The sequence below is a fragment of the Cibotium barometz genome, chromosome 56, assembly GCF_041138505.1.
Source record: "Cibotium barometz isolate CiBa-2024 chromosome 56, ASM4113850v1, whole genome shotgun sequence".
Classification (NCBI taxonomy): Eukaryota; Viridiplantae; Streptophyta; class Polypodiopsida; order Cyatheales; family Cibotiaceae; genus Cibotium; species Cibotium barometz.
In genome coordinates, this window is record NC_141101.1 from 14,424,215 (window position 1) to 14,447,307 (window position 23,093).

Here is a 23,093-nt window from a genome sequence, read left to right on the forward strand (position 1 = left end):
AAGTATTCATTCGGGAGCGCCGGTCATCCTGACGGGGCACTGCCTATGGGACCTTGAAGTTATTGGTGTGGAATTGCAATGGAGCCCTACGGGTAGATGCAGGGTACTTGGAGGACACTTTCAAAGGCCAGGATATTGCCATGTATACAGAGACACACCAATGTGCAGGGAGTAAATTACCGGAGGTTCTTGGGTATAGATGGGAATCAGTATGTCAACCCCAACCACGCATAGCAAGGGGGATTAGAGGAAGTGTGGGGGTAGCAGTACTGTTAAGGGAGGACTTACGGGAGGCAGTACATGTGATGCATAGAGGTGCAGACACACGCTACATGTGGATCAAAGTGAGCACAAATTACATTGTAGTATGCTACTTCCCACCGGCACATTCCAGATACGCTACGCCGGGAGAATGACCATATATGCCGCTGTACGAGGACATCATAGATTTGCGAGCTTGGGAGATGTACTACTAATGGGGGACTTTAATGCATGTACAGGCCGGGAACAATCAGCTCTCTATGCTACGGATGAGCCCATGTACCGCGAGCTAGCAACGGATGAGATAGGGATGTAGAGATCTGCCCAGGACACAGGAGAGGTGACAGAATATGGGAGACACTTCCTAGCTTTGGGGAGTGCTCACCTATCACAGCACTTGAGGCATGGCAGGATAGCAAGAGGGCGTGGAAGATGTTCCATGAGCGACAGCCACCCACACCTATCACAGCACCTGAGGCATGGCATGAATATGCAAGAACTTTATATGAAGTACCAGGGCAGCCCCCCATCCCTCATTCGTTAGCGACTCGCCCGGATCATAGTACTTTTTGTCACCATTCGGATGGTTTTGGATGCTATTGACAGACTACGTAATGGAAGAGCCCAAGACCAGGATGGTCTGGTGTCAGAACATTTTTCACATGCCAAAGATGTATTGGCACCACTGCTAGTACACATGTTTAACAGGGTCATTTGCGAAGGTTTCCCAGACAGTTGGTTGGCACATACTATTGTACCTCTATTTAAGAGTGGTGACCCCATGATACCAGGGAACTACCGGACCATCATGATTGGCCATTGCTTGGCCAAGATATTCGGATCTATTTTGGGTCAAGAGCTGAGTAGTTGGGTGAGACACATGGATTCAGAGCACCTGGGCAGGCAGGTTTCAGACGAGGTTTCACGACTTTGGATCACATATTTACCCTCAGGGCTCTCATTGAGGAGGGACGAGCACTGGGGAAGAGGATATATTGCTACTTTGTGGACTTCCGCAAAGCCTTTGACACGGTGCCACATGCTAGACTCATGAGGAGATTGCATGACATTGGTGTTCGTGAGGAGATGCAATGGGGCATTTATGCATTATATGAGGCGGTGATAGGCAGAGCACGGACTCCCGGAGGCATGTCGGATACAGTGACTAGCACCATTGGGGTGAAGCAGGGATGCCCACTGTCACCCACCCTTTTTGGACTTTACATTGATGAGATATTCGACTACATTGACAGGATGGGGGGGCAGGGGCCAGTTTGGCAGGGGTTTGGATACCCATACTGCTATATGCCGATGACATTGTACTTATTGCAGACTCCCCTGAGGGTTTGCAACAGTATTTGGATGCTTTGGAGTCGTTTTGTGTAGATAGGGACCTCACAGCCAGTGAACCTTGGGAAGGCTAAGATTATGGTCTTCAATACCGCACAGGCCTGGGTGACTAGATCCGACCATCAGTTCACTTTCAGAGGTGACTCAGTGGAGTACACCAGATCATGTGTACCTAGGAGTCACATTCAGCAGACCACAGTTCTCTATGAGGCAGGCAGCAGAGGCTAGATTGGCATGTGGATATGCAGCCCTAGGGACACTAGAGAGACAATGTGCCTACATTCAGTTTCAGGAGCCGCGCACCAAACTCTAGTTGTTTGACACATTGGTCACGCCTACACTCTTATATGGCTCACCCATATGGGGACCCGCCTCTACCACACGAAGAGGGAGCCGCTTGTCAACCAGGTCAGACCAGAGAGAGATTTCTATGATGGATGGTAGGTACTAGAGAAACCACTGGTGACTATGATCGCACGCATGATTACCATCAGTACCTCATGAGATTGTCAGAGCAGAGATAGGAGCCGCACCAGTGGTTACCGAAGCCCTGTTCCAGTCAGTGATATTTTTGCAGAGGATATGGGAGCTCCTTAGACAGAGATACCCACACCTAGCACTTATCTCTTCCAGGCAGTTAGCAACAGATGACGATACACGATGTTGGTACACCTAGATATGTACCTGGCTGAGATTACATGGCATGACGATTGATGCACTCCCTCCATTTGATTAGAGCGTGGACTGCCCCTTCTTGGACCTTAGTCGCTCTGAGCAGAATAGGGTGATCAGGATGGACATCGTGAGGCTAGATGCAGAAAGGACATGGTCCACCCCCCCCCCCCCCCCCCCTACCACTAGGCACGAAGATGGCCCCTTATCGGGACCATTTTCTACATCTCTCCCAAGGTGGCTTTGTGACACGGTCTACATACATGGACACCCATCTCTCACATGGCATTCGCAGTGCCATTGGACAGCTCCGCACTTCATCACATCAGTTGAGGGTAGAGATTGGCAGATACGAGGGGATGAAGCCAGAAGACCACATTTGTCAGCTTTGTCACCAGGAAGTGGAGTCAGAGGAGCACGACATATGCCGATGTACTATGTACTATGAGATACAAGGGAGATACTGGTGTCTCTTCCGAGAGGGTTTTGGACCATTATGACATGTGATGGAGTTTGAGGATTAGAGGTGTTTGGGGCTTTTCTTATTGGAGCTCAGACGCCATCGAAAGGCTCTCCTACGAACCAGGATCCACCCCGCCAGCGAGCTATGACAGATTTTTTCAGGGCCAGGACCCACCCCAGCAGATACGGCGAGGACTTCCACTACCCCCTCGACGAGCTAGACGTCCCATAGACGTCCTTCAGGAGGAGTCACCCTTGACAGAGCCATAGCACTTTGTTGAGCGAGACGCCCACACTTACCAGGACCTCGTCCACGGCCGCTTCATCACCGGTGGATTAGAGCCATCATCACCCGCCACCAGAGACAACTGCCCCGCCACTTTAGTTTCTCCATCTTACAGCACCCCATGAGAGAGATACTGAGATGAGCAGATTACACCAGTCTTATGCTAATTGTAGATATTATACACTTTTGTTGTACCTCTGTAGGAGTATTTTCCTTTCATAGCTGTTTAGGACTGTTTTAGGACTTTTTTAGTCCTTTTTGTCTTACTTTTGATGAGACACCAGCTGCTGTGTACTATGTTTTGGTCTCATAGGCCACTTTGGCCTTCCGCAGACGTTAATATATCTTTCTTTCTTTCTTTCTTTCTTTCTTGGCCTTTTACATCCTATGTTGCCCCCTAACCTCCTCTCTCTTGACAAGAAGTACAAAACTTGGCAGCCCTTGATGTTGTTAGCAACCTTGGCTTCAAGGGGAGAGAGTCACACAACCTTGAAACTATGATTTGTGAAAGCAAAGTGAGCATTTACCATTGTGTTCACAAGGAGAATGGCCTTTCATCTCCTCTCTCGCAACCTTTCACATCCTACCTTGGCTCTTGACTTCTTATCCCTTAAATTTTCACCTCTTGTTAACCATTCACTTCTCCCTGTTTCTCACCTTTTTCACCAGGGTTCCTTTGGCCTTTCACCACCTCTCCTTCGGCCTGTCCAATCCTATCTTGTCCCTTGACCTTCTCTCCTTCGGCCTCTTCTTAATCATGCATATTCCTCCTTAACCCTTGGCTCTTCATTTCCCATCCCTGTAAAACCTTGGTCCTTTTCTACATGTCATCAAAAGAAAACACTTGTAGGTTCTTTGTTTGATATTTATGTGTGTTGGCATTAGAACTTGTAGTGGCAGCATTTGAAGTAGCTCTGTTGTTGCAGGTTACACAGTTAGCTGCTATTGCGCAGAAGTACCAGAACTCAATTGGTCAAAATCAAAATGGAGCATCCAGTCTTTCTATGCAGGATCTTCAAACAAGCTGTCACTTGTAAGTTTAGAATCAAACCTTAGAGATATACATAGCTAGAAGTTACCTGATATCATACAGACTTGCAAAAGACCTGCAACTGTGCGGTATAATTTGTGTGGATCAACTACTTTAGAAATCATTGGATATGACAGTTTTTGCAGCTATTATAGTGCTTTTAACTTGCTTTGCATCAGCAGAAATTAACTAAGCTAACAAAAGGGTAGCCATAAGATACCCGGTCAAGGGGCAGTATAGGATCACACACTAGCATAGTATATAGATGCTCTACTAGTGGTAAAAATGATGATCAGCCCTAAGCTACCTGGTCAAGGGACAGTATAAGCTCACACATAAGTAGAGGCGCCACTAGTGATAGAGGTGACGATCAGTTTTGGTCAAGACAGGCTGCCTCCATTGACAAAGTGCTAGTAAGCGTGTGGGCTCGTTTAGTATAGGCTCACACACTAGCATAGTATCTAGATGCTCCACTAGTGATAAAAATGATGATCAGCCCTAAGGTATCTGGTCAAGGGACGGTATAAGCTGACACATAAGTATAGCGTGTAGTGATAGAGGTGATGATCAGTTTTGGTCAAGACAGGCTAGGCTGCCTCTATTGACGAAGTGCTAGTAAGCATGTGGGCTCCTTTTATAGTGCAGGTTGAGAAGTAGGTTGGCATACAGGCAAGTAGGTGAGGCAACTTGAAGCCGAAAGGGAAATACTTAAAAGATTAGCTGAAAATCAACTTACTCTGCAGTTAAACCAAGGTCAGGTATATCCCCAATTATCCTACATCTCTGCGTACTTTATTGGCAACCTGGTGCTGTCACACCCTCATCCTTGCCACTTCCTTTCTCAGTCACACTTGCATAGCGTCTTTCCTCTCTAAGTCAGGGCTCATATGCAAGCCTTAGTTTTCTAAGTAGCCCAAGTAACGTCAATGCATCACACATAGAAAAAGGATAATGGACCCATCGGTTGGCTTCATAGGAACAGCAATTGATGATATTTCTAGTTATGGATGGAACTGAACAATCTTGTAATCCATCTCACAAAAACTAACATTGTATGTGAGTAAACAGAGAGGTTAGGCTGGGTTTATGCTTTGCTAACAGAAAGGAGTTTTTTTTTGGGCGTTTGTTTGGTTCAGGTTTGTGGGAGCAGCCAGACAGCTTACACGGACCTTGGAGGCACCGACAGTGAATGATCTTGGCTATACAAAGAGATATGTTCGCTGTCTTCAGGTAATCTCTAGGCTTCCAATGGCCTTTTGTATAGACTGCACAGAAACTAATTGTTTTTTTTTTCAAATGTGATCCCTGAGTGAGGCCCTTTGCATGAATAGATCTCAGAGGTTGTAAACAGTATGAAGGACTTGATTGATTTCAGCAGGGAAAACAGAATTGGGCCAATAGGTAAGTTTTCCTTTCTTCAAATGTGTTCTTGCTTCAGTTATGTGAACTTGAATGCTTCCCTGCAGTGTGCTTTGCTATGGGTTGTCTGAGTGTTTTCAAGTAGTGTCTTTCTCCGGGAAAAAGATCCTTCTATTAGTTAACAAAAAACCACCCTCGAAGGGCTAAATACAACCATGAAGGGCTAGATATAAACTTGCCTCCATGTATGAGACGGGGATGAAAGAATCAAAAGGTGGAGAAAGATGCACTTCACCAGCTAGCCGCTCTATGAGGGGAAGGCTATCTCATACAAGGGGAGGGGGAGGGAATATTCAATAACCACATTGGTGGTCTGTAATGCCAAAAGTGGATTACCACCTCTATCTCTGAGAAAAGGGCCAAGCTGCCAGAGCCTCAAGGAGGCTTCCCGCCGTTTCTGCATGCGGTCAGAGCCACCCTGCAGCTTCCCCATTGACCGCAAAGGGTATGAACGATGTTGAGCCAAATGCTCCTGATGGATTCTGCAGGCGGAGTGTGGGTGCCTCCGATGGCTTCGTTGCATCAGATGTGCGAGGTTGCAATGCTGCCACAAATCTCCCATCTCTGGCACGAACCTTGAGTCCAATGATCAGTAGATGGGGCTGGGACTCGTACTGCCGAAATGTGAAGGTGAGAGACTTGAAGGGCTAGCCCCCCACCTTCCTCCTCATAAGCCATGACAATCTCAGCCTTTGTGGCCCAAGCGACAATGCCCCATGAAATGATACGGCTCGAGGTCCTGTCCATCGTGATAATGCGGAGAATGTGCTACCAAACCTACTGATGCTTCAGGCAATCCCAAAGACAATGTCGCTGAGACTCTTGAGGGTGGCCGCACCTTGAACAAACTGCTGGCTGACCTCCAATGGCCAACCACGTGCCAGCCGCCAAATTCCTGTGTGCCAACAGTCGAAGAAAGAGGGTGATCTTTCAAGGCCAAAAACTGTCCCAGAGCCTTTTCCAAGAATCTGAGAGAAACTGCCAGTGTACTGCTGCTGCCGGGGTGTCCTCAACCTCGGGCATTTGGATCCTGCGGCCTAGTTGTGCGGTGTATGCGAAGAACGGGCTACCGAGAGTCTCCTCCCGGTCAGCAGGATCACGCTAAGTCCACTCCCCTAGGTCCCACTCCACTGTAGTCATCCATAGGAGGCTCTGATCTCTGTAATCAGCCATGGGGTCCAATCGAAAAAGTGAGCAAAGCACAACTCTCGGCCGCGCCATGAACTACCAAGAGAATATCATGTCTAGTAAACATGCCCAGCCACTGTAGGGGGGGGGGTCGGGTGAGAGATAGGGTTCCACCACTCCTGAGGAATAGTCATGTATACTGGGGAGCGTTGAGCATAGGACCTGCCATATCCCTTGGAGATTGGCTTGCATTCAGATAGCTTCCTCCCCGAGTCTCAGGAGAGAGGCCTTGCTAGGATCCAGCATAGAGACAGACTCAGCTTCGACATCAACCCTAGGTAGTGCCCCCGACATGTGGCCATCGGGTAAATGGATCAGAGGGGTTCCAGATCAAGGGCTGTTGAAGATGCTCCTGCGAGGCTACCAGAACTGACTGCTGGAGGGCCAGCCTGTGGTGATCCCAAGCTCGGAGTAGGCTGGCGGAAAATCTGTCCTCAAAAGCTGGGCTAAAGCTGTGGGTCCGCATCTCTGCGAAGATCCATCTGGTGCTCTGTGGCCATGGCCCCCCTAGGCTCGGTGTATGGGCTGAAATCCTAGCTAGGAGGAAGTCCTTCCAAGGCTCACCACCTGGGAGAAGTCCTCTAACAATCTCACCACCTGGGAGAAGTCCTCTGGTAGGGCACGGCTCTAAATGGTGGGGCCAATGATGCTTGGCCTCCTCTGTGTCGCGGCTGAATAATCACTCTCTAGGCCACCTTGGCCAAGCCTCAGAGAACTTCACTACAAAAGCTTCTTGTGAATGCTCAGGAGGAGGGCTAGCTGTTGCTCTGGGGAGATATCGATGCCCACCTGGCATCCAAAATAGCGGACTAGAGTGCCCCTCAGGATCCACTAGAAAGCCTCATCTAGACGCTAAGTCGGGGTGGGTGGAGAGCCTACCCAAAAACCACACGACTTGTGCCAATTGATCTGCACTTGTGATGCGCGATAGAAGATCTCTATCGCCTCTTTGAATCTTTGGAGATTCCGCACATCTCCAGATAAGTATGCTGCTGTGTCATTTGCAAACTTTGAGTCCAGCAGCTCCTCTTGAGTACGGATGGGGAGACGCAATCCCTGGAGCCCCGTCTCCTGGGTTGAGAGAAAACTGCTCATGGCCTTGGCGACAAATAGGAAGAGGTATGGTGCCAGTGGACAGCCCTGCCAGACCAAGCGAGAAAGGGGAAATTTGTCACCCCGTTCTCCCTAAATGAGAACCTGATTGTGAGAGGCCGAGTAGAGGCCTGAAACACCACGGATCCATTCCACTAGGAACCCCATCCGGTGCATTGTGCCCTTAAGAAAGCCCCAGTCAACTCTATCGTATGCTTTCTCAAAATCCAAAAGGAGTACATTGAGGTCCTACTGTTGCATCCATGCTGAAGCTGTCGCCCCCCCAAAAAGTGAAGCTGTTGTCGAGAATGCTTCGATCTTGAACAAAAACCAGTCTAAGTGTCATGGATCAAGTTGGGGAGGAAACACTGAAGTCTTCGGCTGATGGCATTGGCCAAAATCTTGTAGGGGGGTGCCAAGGAGGGTGATGGGTCTCCACTGCTGAATCTCCAATCTGTCACTACCCTCCTTATTAGGAATCAAGTGAATCAGACTCTCTCAGAGCCTCTCTGGCATGGCACTTGTAATTGTAATATGCTTGAAGGCCACCTTCCATGAGATCCCAGTGGCGAAGAAAAAAGGAAACTGGAAGCCCGTCTGCCCTTGGGCGTTTGTTGCCCCTAGGAAGAGCCGTCAAGGCCTCCGCCATCTCCTTTGCTGTGAAGGGAGTCAATGGGAAGGTCTGGAGAGCGGGGGGAACCACCTCTCTCGTGCACCGCTAGGGCCTCTCTCGCATGTCCACCACTTGTGTGGATAATGAGGCACCCATGAGGAGGGTTCTGAAAAAGTCCGTGGCAATGGATCTCACATGGGGGAGGTTAGAAACAATAGCTCCATCCTGGCCTCGCAGCCTGCGATACCATCTCTCTGCCTGTGAGGGCCTGCAATCTCAAAGAAATCGCTTGGGTCTAGAAGGAAGCTCGGGCATGGTATCTGTACTCCACCCTCCTCTCCTCTATGGATCTGATCTTTGTACAGACGACAACCAGTTGACTCTCAATCCACGGGCTATGGAGGGAACTCTCCTGAAGAAGCTGGAGGGAAGCAAGACCCCGTGGAATGCTCCTCTCCTGCTCCTGGAATCTTGTCAATCTGCTCTGTGCTATCTCCGGCGTGGGTCGAGAAGGAAGCTTTGGCAGGGTATCTGTACTCCACCCTTCTCTTGTCTATGGATCTGATCTCTGTACGGGCAGCAGCCAGTTGACTCTCAATCCACGGGCTATTAGGGAAACTCTCCTAAAGACGCTCGAGGAAAGCAAGACCCTGCCGAATGCTCCTCTCTTGCTCTTGAAATCCTGCCAATCTGCTCTGTTCTGCCTCCTGCAAAAGCTGTTGATCTCACCAAGGCCCGCATCCAAGGTGCATGCGGCGGAACCTGAGATAAAATCCAGTCCCTCCCATATCTGCTCTATCTTGCTTTAGATCTCAGAGTCCTGTATGAGGCTGCTCCGAATCCTAGTGCTCATGTGCCTATTCCTCCCTCCAGGGGTCCTCCAAGTACAAGATAACCGGAGCATGATTAGAGAAAGTAGTGCTCGCCAAGATACCAATCATGCCCCCACGACTGCAAGCCCACTCATCCACATAGAATCTATCAAATTGAGAAAGATTGGGGCCGATGCTCCTCTTGTCAAATTGCAAGAAGCACAGACTCGCGGGGCTGCACCCAAACTCTGGCAAGTGCCAAGGGTCCTGTCTCTTAAGCGCCAGGATCAATTCCTCCCAAGCAGAGTACTCTGAGCCTGAGACTGTAGCTGTGCCTCCTCTAAGTTTGTCCTCTGCTGACTCAATCATGTTAAAGTCTCCATCCATACACCAACAGTCAGCCTGAGGGCATAAACATTGAGGAAGCCCACACAGTTCTCTCCAATCTGAATGGTAACCCACTAAGCTCGCCCAATGACTGAGTCAACCATTGCCGGCAAGAGTTGCTCACTGACAGAAATACAAACTCCCCCTTGCATCCCAGAGGGGCCAAAAGAGGAAGACCAAAAAGTGTGAATCTTGCCTAGTAAAATCTTTCCGCATCGACGGGTACACCCCTTGGAAAATGGTGCTTTGGGGAGGAAAAGAATGTCGATGGGTCCCCCGATTGCTGCTCTGTGGAGCTCTCCTCTAAGGATGCCTCGCCTCTTAAAGCGTTGAGGCTCCCCCAAACCCTGAATGTTCCATGGGGCAATCCGCATATCAATCTCTGTGGGAGGCAGAACTATCGAAACTGCCCTCCACTCGAAGAGTCTTGGGCGTGGGTTTCGACGAGGAGTCGTCCTACGACAAAGGCGCACCAGGTGGGCACAGATCTTGCTCTCCATGTGTCGCCACTCAGTTCAAGCTCAAAGGCCTTTGTGTGAATATATGCTCTTATGTGTCTGTGGAGTGCGTGTGTGAGAGCATATCTTGATACAGAGTTCTACACCCATTATTGGGCATTGATGACGTTAGTGGGGATGTCGTAGTATCTAGTCCATACTATGCATAATGGAGTTGATAGTTATATCGTCTTGTGGGTTGACTACCATGAGTATATAACATGCACGTTCCTAAAAGGTGAATTTGGGCATGTTCCTGTATTCATCTAGGTATATATACTCTGGACTCCATCGGTCGGTATTTAGGTATCTGTAAGAGGGGGAAGGGGTACTGCAACTGAGATATGAAGGAACACAAAGAGCAGCACCTCGAGGCTGGAGGATACCACCTCCCTGTCCTGATCTCTATGGCCTGAGCCTCTCTGTTCCATCCGAGCTAGGGGCCAGAGATGGATGAGCATGTCGGCGATGTGTAGATCATGAAGATGGTGCGAGAGCTCCACTGCCTGCCCTTGGGTGGTGGCAGCCACCGACTCCGAGTCCCACTCCGTCCCCGGGACTGCACTCAAGGGAAAGGAGAAGATCATTGCACACTCTCTGGCATGGAAGGCCTAGAATGATGGAAAACCACACAAATCCGAATGGGAGCCTCTATCTGCTTGAAAATATTAGTTCCTTCAATAGGGAGACATCATAAGAAACTGTAATCCACTAGCATCCCTAGGATCTTGCGGGGGTCACCTGGCGACTCTGGTGGGAGAGCAGGCACTAGGGAGGTGGCAATGGTCATCTCTACCGGCTCCGAGAAGTGATGAATCAATCGGTGGACGGACTTTGTTTCCTCCTTTGGTCAGGCAATTCCTAATGAAGTGAGCCTCTGTTCCATATCAAGTGCGGCTGGAGGGCTGCGGGAATGCTCAGGAGAGGCGGAGGGAGGGGGGAGTGCAGGCTTAGAAGAAGAGGACGGGAGGGGGGGGGGGGGGGGGGGGCGATGGGGAACCTGGGAAGAGGGAGATGGCAGCGGTTGGGAGTGATCCACCAGAGAGAGAGGGTGTGGGGAGGGGCCAAAGGGAGACGGGGGGAGGAACTGGAGAGGCCACGGGGGAGAGGAGAAGGGAGGCGTGGGAGGGAAAGAGATCAGCTTGGATAAGTCGGTTAATGTCCTGGAGGGTGAGAGGTAATAGTGGTGCATCCAAACTATAGTGGAACGAGGGCATGTAATCCATATGAGAGAAAGAAAGAAAGAAAGAAAGAAAGAAGTAATAACGTCTAAAAAGGCTAAAATGACCTATGAGACCAAAAGGTTACATCATGTCCATGAAATACATCATCATGGGTACTAAATGTAAAAATCAAAGAAAGTAACAAGAGCTGAATGTCAGATCTGATCCCAAAACAAAAAGTGTCCAGCTCTCATATCATCCTAAAATATCCTACATAGGACGCTGCAACATGGCACCCAATGTAGTAAACCTTGGCCGGCGGGAGGAAGTCCTATGGTGGTGGGAGATGATGGCTCTGATCCTCCTATAGTGACGCGGGCGTGGGTGGGGACCATGGGATCGGGGGCGCCGGGCTCTTGCATAACTCAGTGGCTCTGTCTAGTGTCACTCGTCTCGGCTGAGCTCCTGCATCAACCTTAAGGTTGAGTGTAGTGGGTGAATGTGCCCTCATTGCTCTGGTTTGGAAGAAGTAGGTGGGAGCTCTCTGTACTGGTCCTCTAACAGGTATCGTTCGTTTGGGCCACAAAAGGGACTTCCTGTGTTTGCAAACCCAAGGAGGAAAAGCCCCAAGCATCTCTGGTCTGGGAAATCCATGATCCTGGAAAGTGGTCCAAATCCATCTCGGAAGAGGCAGTGGAACCTCCACCTAATCTCATAGTATACTGGGCAGCTGCATACATAGTGGGCCTCTGTCTCAGCCTCTGCATGACGAAGCTGACATATCCTATGCCCCCGGCCCATATCTGGCTATCTCCACTCTCAACGGTGGGATGAGGTGCAGATCTGTTCAATCGCACATCGCACCCCAAATGACAGATGTGTGTCCATGTAGTGTGGGCATGTGATGAGGCCGTCCTCTGTCGGGCAAAGAAAATGGTCCCTGTAAAAGGCTATCTTCATCCTAAGGTGGTGCTATGCCCTCTGAGTATCTAGTCTCACAATGTCCTTCTTGATGACCCTGTTCAGCTCTAGGCGGCTGAGAGAAAAGGAGGGCGCCTCTATGCTGTACCGGAACGGAGGGAGTGCCTCCATCTACATGACATGCATACCAAACCAAGTGCTCACTTGGGCATACCAACACTGTGTGTCTTCGTCTACTGCCAATTGTCTCGAGGACTCTAGGGCGAGCTTGGGGTATTTGTCTGGTGGGAGCTCCCATAGTCTGTGCCAGTACATCACTCTGGAAAATGGCCTTTGTCATAATCGGTGCAACCCCTATCTCCGCCGGCACAATCTCGTGTGGCACTGATGGCTTACTTCTAATCATGTGTGAGATCATCATTACTAGAGACCTCTCCATCAGCTTCCACCCATTATATACATCCTCCATGTCTATCTCAGCTGGCTCCTCCCTTCGTCTCCTCTTGTGGTATAAGCTAGGACCCTAGATGGGAGCTCCATATAGTAGTGCGGGTGTGACTAATGTGTCAAATAGCCAGAGCTTTGTCCTTGGCTCTTGAAACTTTATTTGTGAGCACTGCCTCTCAAATGAGCCCAAAGTTGCATGGCCACACATCAATCTGGTTTCGGCTGCCTTCCACATAGAGATACGCGGTCCTATAAAAGTGATCCCAAGGTATACATAAGAGGTCACATGCTCCACTGGCTTCCCACTATATGTAAACTATTGTGCAGATCTGCCTATCTATTGCAGGGACGTGTTAAAGATCATAGCCTTGTCTTCCCAAGGTTTACGGTGAGATCCCGATCCTCGCAAAAGGCCTGTAATGCATCCAAGTGTCTCTGCAGCCCCTCTGAAGAGTCAGAAATGAGGACAATGTCATCTGCATACAATAGAATGGGTATCAAAACTCCTGCCAAAAGTGCTCGTGGATCTCCTTGTTTGTCTATGTAGTCAGACACCTCATCAATGTGAGATAAAGGACAGCCTTGTTTCACCCCAATAGTGCTATGTATGTCCTCTGATTCCCCCCCTAGGGCCCTCACTCTGCCAATGACATGCTCATAGAGTGAGGTTGGGAAACCAACCCGAGACCCATGGGGCTTTGGGGGTATGCTAGACCGTGCCGAATATCATGCATTTATATGGGGATGAATGTGCGTGAGTGCTTTCTATGTGTGCCTAGATATGAGTCCATGCTTCGCCTCTCCTTGCACTTCATCCCCATATAGATGCATGATTTTCGGCGTGGTCTTCTAGCATACCCCCAAAGCCCCATGGGGTCTCGGGTTGGTTTCCGACCTCACAGGATCCCCTAAAGCAACTTTGTCGGTACTCCCATGTCCTGCAGTCTCCTCATCAGCCTAGCCCGTGGGACTGTGCCCTGCGGAAATCCACAAAGCAGCATTATATCCGGTGCCCATGTGCTCTCCCCTCCTCAATGATACCCAGTGTGGAGTGTCCTCTCCACCAAAACCTGCGTGCCCTGGTCCTTTGAGTCTCTGCTCCTTCGTCCATTTGCTGAGCTCACGTTGCAGGATCGATCCATAAATCTTGGCCAATGTATGACCAATCATAAGAGTCCTATAGTTACCGGGATCCATGGGGTCACCTGCTTTCAGAATGGGCACAATGATATTAGAAGACCAACTGGCAGGGAAACCCTCACATAGGGCCCTAATAAACATATGAACCAAAACTGGAGCCAATACATCCCTTACATGTGAGAAGTGCTCGGCAATCAGCCCATCATGATTGTGCGCTTTCCCATTCTGCATCCTGTTAATAGCATCTCTCAAGTGCAAGGTTGTTAGAGGCGTCAGAGGCGTTTGGTACGAGGCGGGTATGGTACGCGCCTCAAAAGACTTGTATTTTTTAGAGACGTTAGAGGCCTGTTAGAGGCGTCTGTTTTATATATATATATATATATATATATATATAGTGAAAGTTGAGAGAGAGAGAGAGAGAGAGAGAGAGAGAGAGAGAGTAGTATATATATATATATATATATATATATATATATATATAGTGAAAGTTGAGAGAGAGAGAGAGAGAGAGAGACAGAGAAAGAGACGAGAGTGTGTATGTACGAGCCTTGAGGGAGAGAGAGGGTGTGTATGCGAGAGGGAGAGAGAGTGTGTGTGAAAGAAAGAAAGCTGTATTAAACGTCTGCAAAAGGCCAAAATGACCTATGAGACCAAAATAGTCTATCCTCATCATCTGGATACATCATCAAGATTCAAGGGTACAAAGTAAAATGAAATGAACTGAAATGAAATGGTAGAGTATAGAGAGAGCTCCAAAAGTGGGTATAAAAAGAGGACTTTTTTTCGCTCGCTGAAGCCCTCTTCCCCCCCCCCCCCCCCCCCCCGCTCGAGCCCGCCTTCGCCTTCGCCATCGCCATCGCCTTCGTTCCTTGCCTTCGCCCGCGCCCTCGCCCTCGCCCCCCGCCTGCCTGCCTTCGCCTGCGCCCTCGCTCTCTCCCTTCGCCCTCTCCTTCGTCCCCGCCTGCTCGCGCCCCCCCTCTGGGTCCTGCCCTTGCCTGCCTGCCCCCTCTTCCTTTCGCGTCCCCCCGCCCCCCTTTTGCGCCCGCCTGCCGGCCTACCTCCGCCCCCCTTTTGCGTCCTTCTCCCCCCTTTTCGCCCCCCCCCCCCCCCTTTTCGCGCCCTTCCCGCCCCCTATCGCGCCCTTCCCGTTGCCCGCTCCCGCTCCCTCCTCGCTTCCCCTCGCCTCCCCCCCCTCCTTCTCTCTCCTCTGTCATCCGCCCCTCCCCCCCTCGCTTTCGGTCTTCCCCTCCCCGCTCCGCGCTTCCCCCCGTTTTCGTGCAGCTTGCTTCTTGCCAGACCCTCCGTCTCCGCTTCGCCCTCGACTCAGCTTCAGACTCTGATGGAGGCCCCTCCTGCCTCACCTCAGAGGGACTCCTCCGTAGCCCCCTTGCCCACCCTTGAGGATACCCCCATCAGGCTTTCTCTTTCGCCAGAAGAGGAAGCGAGCCTCGTTGCAGAGGTGGAACGCCTCCAGGTACATTCCACCATCTGCCGTATAGTTGGCACCCGCCCTAGCAGAGGGGAGATCCGGGATCTTCTCCAAGCCCGCCTTCTTGCAGATGTGGGCAAGATCCTGGACGTTCAGTTACTGGGCCGCGGACACTACCAGATTGAGTTCGAGACAGCCCAGAGCGTGGCCCAGGTCCTAGCCATGAGTCCCCTTGACATCAGGGGCGCTCGGGCCTTCTTCAGACATTGGCAGCATGGTTTCGACCCAGCAGCGGTCGAGCAGGGAGAGCGCCTATTCCATGTCACTGTTTGCTTTCCTGGACTTCGCCGCGAGTACCTTTCGCTCCTTTCCAGGATAGGATTATTGGTGGGCTCGGTGCTTGAGACTGGCCCCACTGTCCACAGCAGCTTCAGTGGTGGCTAGAGCAGCTGGCCTTCCTTCGGTCAGAGTTTTGGTTCATGACATCTTCTCCCTTCCTTCGGTCAGAGTTTTGGTTTCTGACATCTCCTCCCTTCCGAAGGTCGTTCAGTTACCTAGGATAGGGGGGGGGGTGGATCGATCAGAGAGTGGAGTTTTCGGGGCTCCCGAACCAATGTTTTATATGCAGGCAGGTCGGCCACCTGGCCAAGGCCTGCCCTTGCAGGAGACCCCGACCTTCACCGCAGCAGCAGACCTCCGATGGCCCGTCCACAGATGCAGCTCGGCAGGTAGCCTCCAGGACACGTGCTCAGCCCACAGAGACCTCTGATTGGCAGCTTGGACAGGGGCGCCGTAGAAGGAGACAGCCACAGCAGCATGCCGAGAGACCGACGCAGCAGCAGACACAGCCTCAGCATCATTGGATTCTAGTGAGGAACAGCTTTGCTCCCCTCCAGGAGGAGACCCCAGCGCAGACTGAGGATCAGGGGATGCCAGCGCCCCCCCCTTCACCTTCACCTTCACCTTCACCTTCACCTTCACCTCCACCTCCACCTCCAACCCCCCCCTCCCCCGTCCCCCCCTCCCGCCTCGCTTCCACCCTCGCCTCCTCCTGTTCCCGCTCCCGCATTTTCAGCGTCGCCTTCCCTACTCCCTTCTCCCTCCCCTCCTCCCCCTCCGCTCGTCTCAGCTGCCTGGGAGGCACTGGTAGTGCCCTGGCGCTCACCTACAATCCGGCGGGCACTGAGCACCGACCTTGCTCGTGTACCGCAGAGGAGACCTACCATGCCGATTCGTGCTTCACGGATATCCTCTATCCGCAGTCGGCTGAGTAGTCTCGACACTAGACAGCGCTCGGAGGCTTTCGACTACTCCTTTACACGCCTATTTGGAGCGGAGGGCCCCCATGAGCCAGCACCTATCAGAGTTCATGTGGTGATACTTCCGGCCCGAGGGGAGGAGGCACTTGATTCAGCGGTGGCCTTCTCCTTCCCTCTTTGCGGCACTCGTGACCGGGAGTGGACTCTAGATCTTGCTCTTAGTATTTTGCAGACACGGGCAGTTGAGTTTTCTCACCATGTGAGCGACTTGGAGATTACAGACATGGTAGGCTGACTCTGGGAGTTGGCACATTTCTTTGATACCGGGAGTGCGGATGCCTCCGGGAATCGACACTTGGTGGTTCGCATAGTGGTAGACCTAGCGCGAGACCCTGGCTATGTATGCATGCATGAGGATTCTTTCTCCGAGCAGGGGACAATCGCTATGGGACACAGCCACTGGCGCCTGGTCCGAGACTCTTGTGGCACACCGGGTGGGCAGATTCGTAGTCGCTCGGATGGGGATTACTCTCCATCCAAGCCGCTTGCGAAGGCCCGCCGTATGGCTGAGACAGCCTCCACCTCAGCAGGTCATCCATGAGGATCATCTCATGGAATGTACAGGGCCTTGGCGGTGCACACTATGTACGTTATCGTGGTTGCTTGAGGCAGGAGCTTTAGAGATGCCTGGTTGGGGGCAGTATTGATATTCTGATGATGCAGGAGCACCATTTGAGTGAGAGCAGGATTCGGAGATATGGTTCTGTGATGCCTGGTAGATGGGACACTTTTTGGTCTGCAGGTTTTGGCCCCTTGGGTGGGTAGGGAGGAGTATGTATGGTCATTGCGGATGCATGGCGGCAGGCCATTGTGGATCGCGGGGTCACTGTGCTTGATAGAGCGCAGTATGTTATTCTGAGGATGCACGATGAGCACATTGGTGTGCTCAATGTCTATGCGCCCAATCATGCTAGTGCCAGAGCAGAGTTTTCGACCTTGTTACAGATGCATTGCCCGAGGCCGCACATTGGTGTGTTGGGGGAGACTTCAACATGCTTGAGGACCCGGCCGATAGGGTGGGAGGCAGTCATGTTACAGTGCACGGCACGGAGCTTGCAGCTTGGGAGCGATTTTGTATGACACTGTGGATCACTGATGCATGGCAGCATGAGGCTTTCTCTCGTTCTCAGGACAATCTTAGTTTTTCTCGATCGGATCACCGGTAGGGAGGGACTTATCTATCATGGATTGATCGCTTCTATGTGGGCGACAGGTTCGGGGAGCATGGTGGCTCCATTGGCATTCTCGCTGGCACCTCTTTCTCAGACCATGCGCCAGTTATTTTGACTCTTGAGGAGAGGACACGGGAGACCAGCTTGCAGTTGAGGATCCCAGAGAGGATACTTATAGACCCCAGTCTTTTTGAGGACATTGAGAGGATATGGCAGGATAGCCAGAGCTCTGACCTGGATGCAGCAGACCAGTGTGCCCAGGGGCTCATCGAGCTCAGCTCTTTTTTGCACGCTACAGCCTTGACATGGCTGGGAGAGACACGAGAGCGGGAGCGTCGCTTGAGACGTAGCATTGCTTCGCTCTAGTGCCTTCAGGAGCAGCAGCCTACATGTGAGTGGGTGGCGTCCCAGTTGAGCGAGGCACGCCACCGGGAGGTTAGAAAGGCAGAGGAGCAGACACACGAGTTTTACTATCATTGCCAGGCCTCTCAGTGGACTCAGCTTGGTGATAGAGTGACTGGGGGGTTTTTTGAGATCACAGGACCCTGCCATGCTCGAGCAGGAGAACGCCAGCTCAGGAGGCAGGACGGATCGTTAGCCACTGAGCTCGAGGAGATTAGAGCTATTGCCACTGAGTTCTACAGAGACCTGCTTTCAGCGGAGCGAGCCACGAAGACACGTGATGCTTGCAGAGACAGACTGTGTGGGCCCATGTGCAGAGGAGGGTCACAGATCGTATGCGCACAGCTTTGGGTGAGCCCCTTTCAGAGGATGAGCTTGGTAAGGCTTTGAGGGCCCTCGCGTGTCATAGTTGCCCTGGGGAGGATGGATTGACGCCTGCCTTTTTTATGCGCTATTGGGACCTTTTGGGGCCAGGCCTCCATAGGGGTTTTCAGCATGTGTTGGACAATGGGGTGATGCCACAGAGTTTTTCAGAGGGCTTGATCTTTCTTATCCCCAAGGGGGAGGGAGTGTCAGATGATATTCAGCAGTGGAGGCCTATTACGATCCTCAATACTGTCTACAAGGTCCTAGCCGCCAAGGCCTTGAGTTTGAGGATCCAGCCCTTCCTTGGGGATTTGATTCATGCTACCCAAACAGGATTTGTCAAGGAGCGCAGTATCCTTGACAACTGCAGGCGATGGCCCGAGCTAGATTTCTCGGCGAGGACTTGGTCGTTATGCTTCTCGATTTTGAGAAGGCATACGATAGAGTCGACTGGGTTTTTCTGGAGGGCACTATGCTTCGCCTGGGTTTTGAGCCAGACTGGATTCGAGGGGTGGCGGCTCTATATTCCACAGCTCGTAGCCAGGTGTTGATGGCAGGAGGACGGGGGCCGAGTTTTGAGCTGACCAGATCAGTCCGTCAGGAATGCTCTCTCACTCCGTTCCTTTTTCTTTTCTTTGCAGAGGCTATGAGCATGTATCTGACAGCAGAGAAGGTTGGTTTGAGAGGACTCCAGCTTCCAGTCCGGGGTGAGGACTTGCTTGATTTTGAGTTTGCTGATGACACGGGATTGTTTTTGCATGGCCACGAGGCCAATCTAAAGAGGGCAGAGCAATCTCTACAGGTTTTTGGTGTGGCTTCGGGAGCATTGATCAATTGGCGCAAGAGAGTGGCTTTTTGGATCAGTAGCGTCCCCGCTCTGGCATGGAGCCCAGACCCGGGTTTTAGATGGATTCCTCCTGGCACAACAGTGCGGTATTTGGGATGCGAGATTGGACTTGATTTGTGACTTTGTCACCTGAGCAGCAGATCGCCCCGCTTCTTCTGAGCATTCGGAAGAAGCTTTTATATTGGAGTACAGCTCGGCTTTCCTTGGCTGGGAGGGTGGTGGTGACAAATCAGGTGCTTTTAGCGACTATGTGGTATATCACGTCTTGTTGGATTTTCTCAAGCTCTTACATCAGCCAGGTATAGAGGCTGATCAGGAACTTTCTTTGGTCTGGGCGGGATGGTCAGCCGGCCCGGGCTAAGGTTGCTTGGGCAGTTATTACTCTTCCGCTGGCCCAAGGGGGCTTGGGCATTATAGATCCAGCTGATCAGAGTAGAGCCTTGTTGGGGAAGCTTATTGTTCGGGGGCTACTTCCAGGCGTTGAGCCTTGGAAGGAGCTTCTTTTTCAGCTGCTGCAGGCTAGAGCTCCCCCAGCAGGGGGCACTTGGGCACCAGAGACACGGTGGATCTTCACAGAGATGAGGAGAACAGGCCTCAGTAGAGGATGGGAGGACAGATTTGCCTTGAGTATCCTGCGAGCTTTGGAGTTGCTGAGACCGGGGCTTTCTCAGAGACCTCCCACTTGTGAGGAGGAGCAGGCCAGATAGCCGCTCATCTAGAGCCCCGCGGTACGCACAGAGTAGGGTCATATGTTGGGTTCTCGGCCTCGTCTAGCCTGGGGACCATTGGCAGCAGGCCCAACACGCAGTTTTGGAGATTGGTAGGCCTTTTGCAGTCTCCCGGAGGAGATCTAGGTGGAGAGGCTTGGTCATTTCAGAGGGGGGCTGATTATGAGGGATGACATTCAGGAGGCTCTCACTGAGGAGTGGTTCACGCCTTTTGAGCCAGCGGCCCCACGGTGGATGGGAGCCTTTACACAGTTGGAGATCCTGATTGCTGTCAGAGCTTGCACTGAGGATGGTAGACGCCTCTAGTATGAGATATAGGATGAGGGCAGACTTCAGAGAGTGGAGGCGGAGTCGCCTTTGGTTGCATAGTGCATCTTTCAGAGGATACGGGTAGTGGCCGCTGCTTCTCGGAAGTGGCATATTGATACAGACCCTGCAGATGTGGACTCTGATTGGTGCATATGGGCATATGCTGCGCGTCTCTTGGCCCGGCTCCAGTGGGACCCTGGCGAGTACGAGTGGCATGATCCTTATGCGTCTCCCGAGGCCACAAAGATCACCTTTTCTAGTACACTGCTCGGTTGGGGAGGCATATTTTGACTGCGAGGAGGACGGTCTCTCGAGCTGCATCGGAGCATTGGCGGCTACAGGGACTCTCACAGGAGTTCTTGGAGGATTTTTGGACCAGGCTCTAGGCTAGCAGACAGGCACGCAGGATCTCGGCTTTCCAGTGTGGCTGGTTGCCCAAAGGGGCTCTGCAGTTGGCACCTGGCTTGTTTACAGTGGCCTTCCGCCGGCCTGTGTCCGATGCGGCCACCCATTGGAGACACAGCGACATTGCCTATGGGACTGTGTCCGATGCGGCCACCCATTGGAGACACAGCGACATTGCCTATGGGACTGTCCACAGGCGCAACAGATTTGGCTGAGGATTCTGCACATTTTGGCCCCCCTCACTCCAGAGGGAATGTATACGTGGGGAGCCGCTGCTTGGTCGACTTCGTCAGGGCTAGCTCTGGGATACGAGATGGAGCAGGCCAGCCAGGCCATCAAATTCATTGGGGGCCAGCCTCGCCTTGTTCCTTTACCGGATTTCTCGACAGCCGGCTGGACACAGGAGAGGGATTTACGATGGGAGCTCTTCAGCAACCTCACTATATGGTTCACCTGGAGAGCCCGTTGTTTCAGGGCCTTTGAGGGAAGATTGAAGCCACCAGCAGAGACTGTTCGGGCTATCTGGCAGGAGTTGATTCACACCCTGCGAGGCCAGTATGATCGCATCCGGGGCGACTCGGATCGAGCGATCTTGCGACGCCAGGCCTTCCACACCACTTGGCGCAGCGGCCTTTTCTATACTCTACATGCGGGTACCCCCCGCTGGCACTACAGGCCACCTGTTTGGATTTCCCCCCCTCCTATTGTATGATATAACCTCTTAGTTATTTGTACTTTTCTGCACCTAGGGAGAGTCTCCCTAGCTGCCTTGATTGGATCTCTGCTCTGCCTTCTTATGAGCAAGAGAGGGTTTGTAGCCCATTGGGCTTTTTTCTGTTTATAACTAATGAAAGGATCTTTTCATGGAAAAAAAAAGTGGGTATAAAAAACATCATCATCCTACTGTGTCTGAAGTTTGAACTTTGAACTTTGGGTCTTGAGAAAGGCTTAAGGGAGGGAGGGAGGGAGAGGAGGGAGAGTGAGTGTGTGTGAGAGGGGCTGCCTTGGGCCCTTAAAGCCCCCGTCTAAAGACTTACACCAGCCTTTTTTTTTTTTGGGTGGACGCCTCGATCAGGCAGCTGTACGCCTCGAATGCCTCGAACTGTAAGAGGCGCGCCTCATAACAACTATGCTCAAGTGGAAGGAGGAGGAGTGGGTGGGGCGAGGCTTAGGAGGGTGGGGGAGAGGTGGTTGTCCGGGGACGTGGTAAAGGGAGGTGGTGTATGCACATTGCATGCCATATGTCGGGTGACATGATCGGGGTCGGTGGGCGACCATCCTGGAAGAGCCTCCAAGCCTCCTTGCAGTCCTGTCCCAAAAATAATTGTACAACTCTTGCTCGAGGTGAGCTAGGTAGGCTCGCTTCCTCCTCCGTACAAGACAGCGGAAGATCTGTCGTGCCTGCTGGTGAGTGGTGGAGACCTGCTGCTGTAGGCGGGCATGGGTCTCGCAGCACTCCTCATCATACCAACTGTTCTGTGGAACAGTCCCTCTAGGTGGTCCGGGGTGGCTCTGGTGTGAGGGAAAGCGGCTGCAGTGGATAAGTGAAGGGTGGCTGCAAGCTGTGTGGTAAGCTCATCAATTGGGATGTGTGGGTCGAGGTCGGAGAGGGTGCCGAAAATGTGGTCAGAGGAGAGGTATCCCTGGTGAAGTGGTATCTCGGGTGGCGGTGGTGTGGTAAGGCTGGTGGCTGGATGGTGTATTGGCATGTGAGAAAGCTAAGTACGCATGATCAGCTGCAACATCAATGGGGCGGGGCGAAATGGTAAAATCCGAGATGAGGGGTATCAAGGAGAGAGAGCTCACCAAGTAGTCCAGTGTACTAGCTCCATGTCCGAAGGGGTAGCAAGTGAAGGTGCTGGAGCCAGGCCACTGGGCTAGGCCATTATAAATGGCTAATCCATGAGCTCCTCCAAGGGCCAGGAGTTACTCCCCATAGTCTGTATGGACTGTCATGTCCTGTTGATGTCCGCTCGAGATCTGTGCTCATAGTATCGATCTCCTGGTACATGGGATCTTCTGTCTCAAAGAAAGGTACCTGTGCACTAGCAGTCCGGGCGGTAGTCTCCAGCAAGGAGGATATCCCCTAGATTGGAGAACTTCAAAATGTCCTCATAGAGTGGCAGATATGGAGTCTCCTACGAGTGGCATATCTGGATGTGGATGGTGCAAAGTAGCACACTGCAAGGTAGATATGTCAGGTCCTCTCTGTCCGGATCCTCACCCACATGAACTGTGCATCCTCATTCCGTCTGACCACTTGTATCACATGCTGCAGTCCCTCTCTGTATAATTTGGCCACTCCTCCTGAGTCTCTAGGGCCACCTACTGTGCGTGGCTGTGGGCGGTGGACAGACTCCCATCTATATCCCCACA

The 23,093-nt window shown here is 51.8% G+C and overlaps 1 protein-coding gene across 1 annotated transcript in view; it reads left to right on the top strand.

The window, feature by feature from the left end:
* Positions 1–23,093, top strand: part of LOC147606934 (uncharacterized) — a 66,906-nt gene that overhangs the window by 40,852 nt on the left and 2,961 nt on the right. The window contains exons 6-8 of the mRNA XM_086790958.1: positions 3,958–4,064; positions 5,198–5,291; positions 5,393–5,462. Of these exons, the coding sequence (XP_086647084.1) occupies positions 3,958–4,064; positions 5,198–5,291; positions 5,393–5,462 (271 nt within the window). The remainder of the gene's footprint in view (positions 1–3,957; positions 4,065–5,197; positions 5,292–5,392; positions 5,463–23,093) is intronic.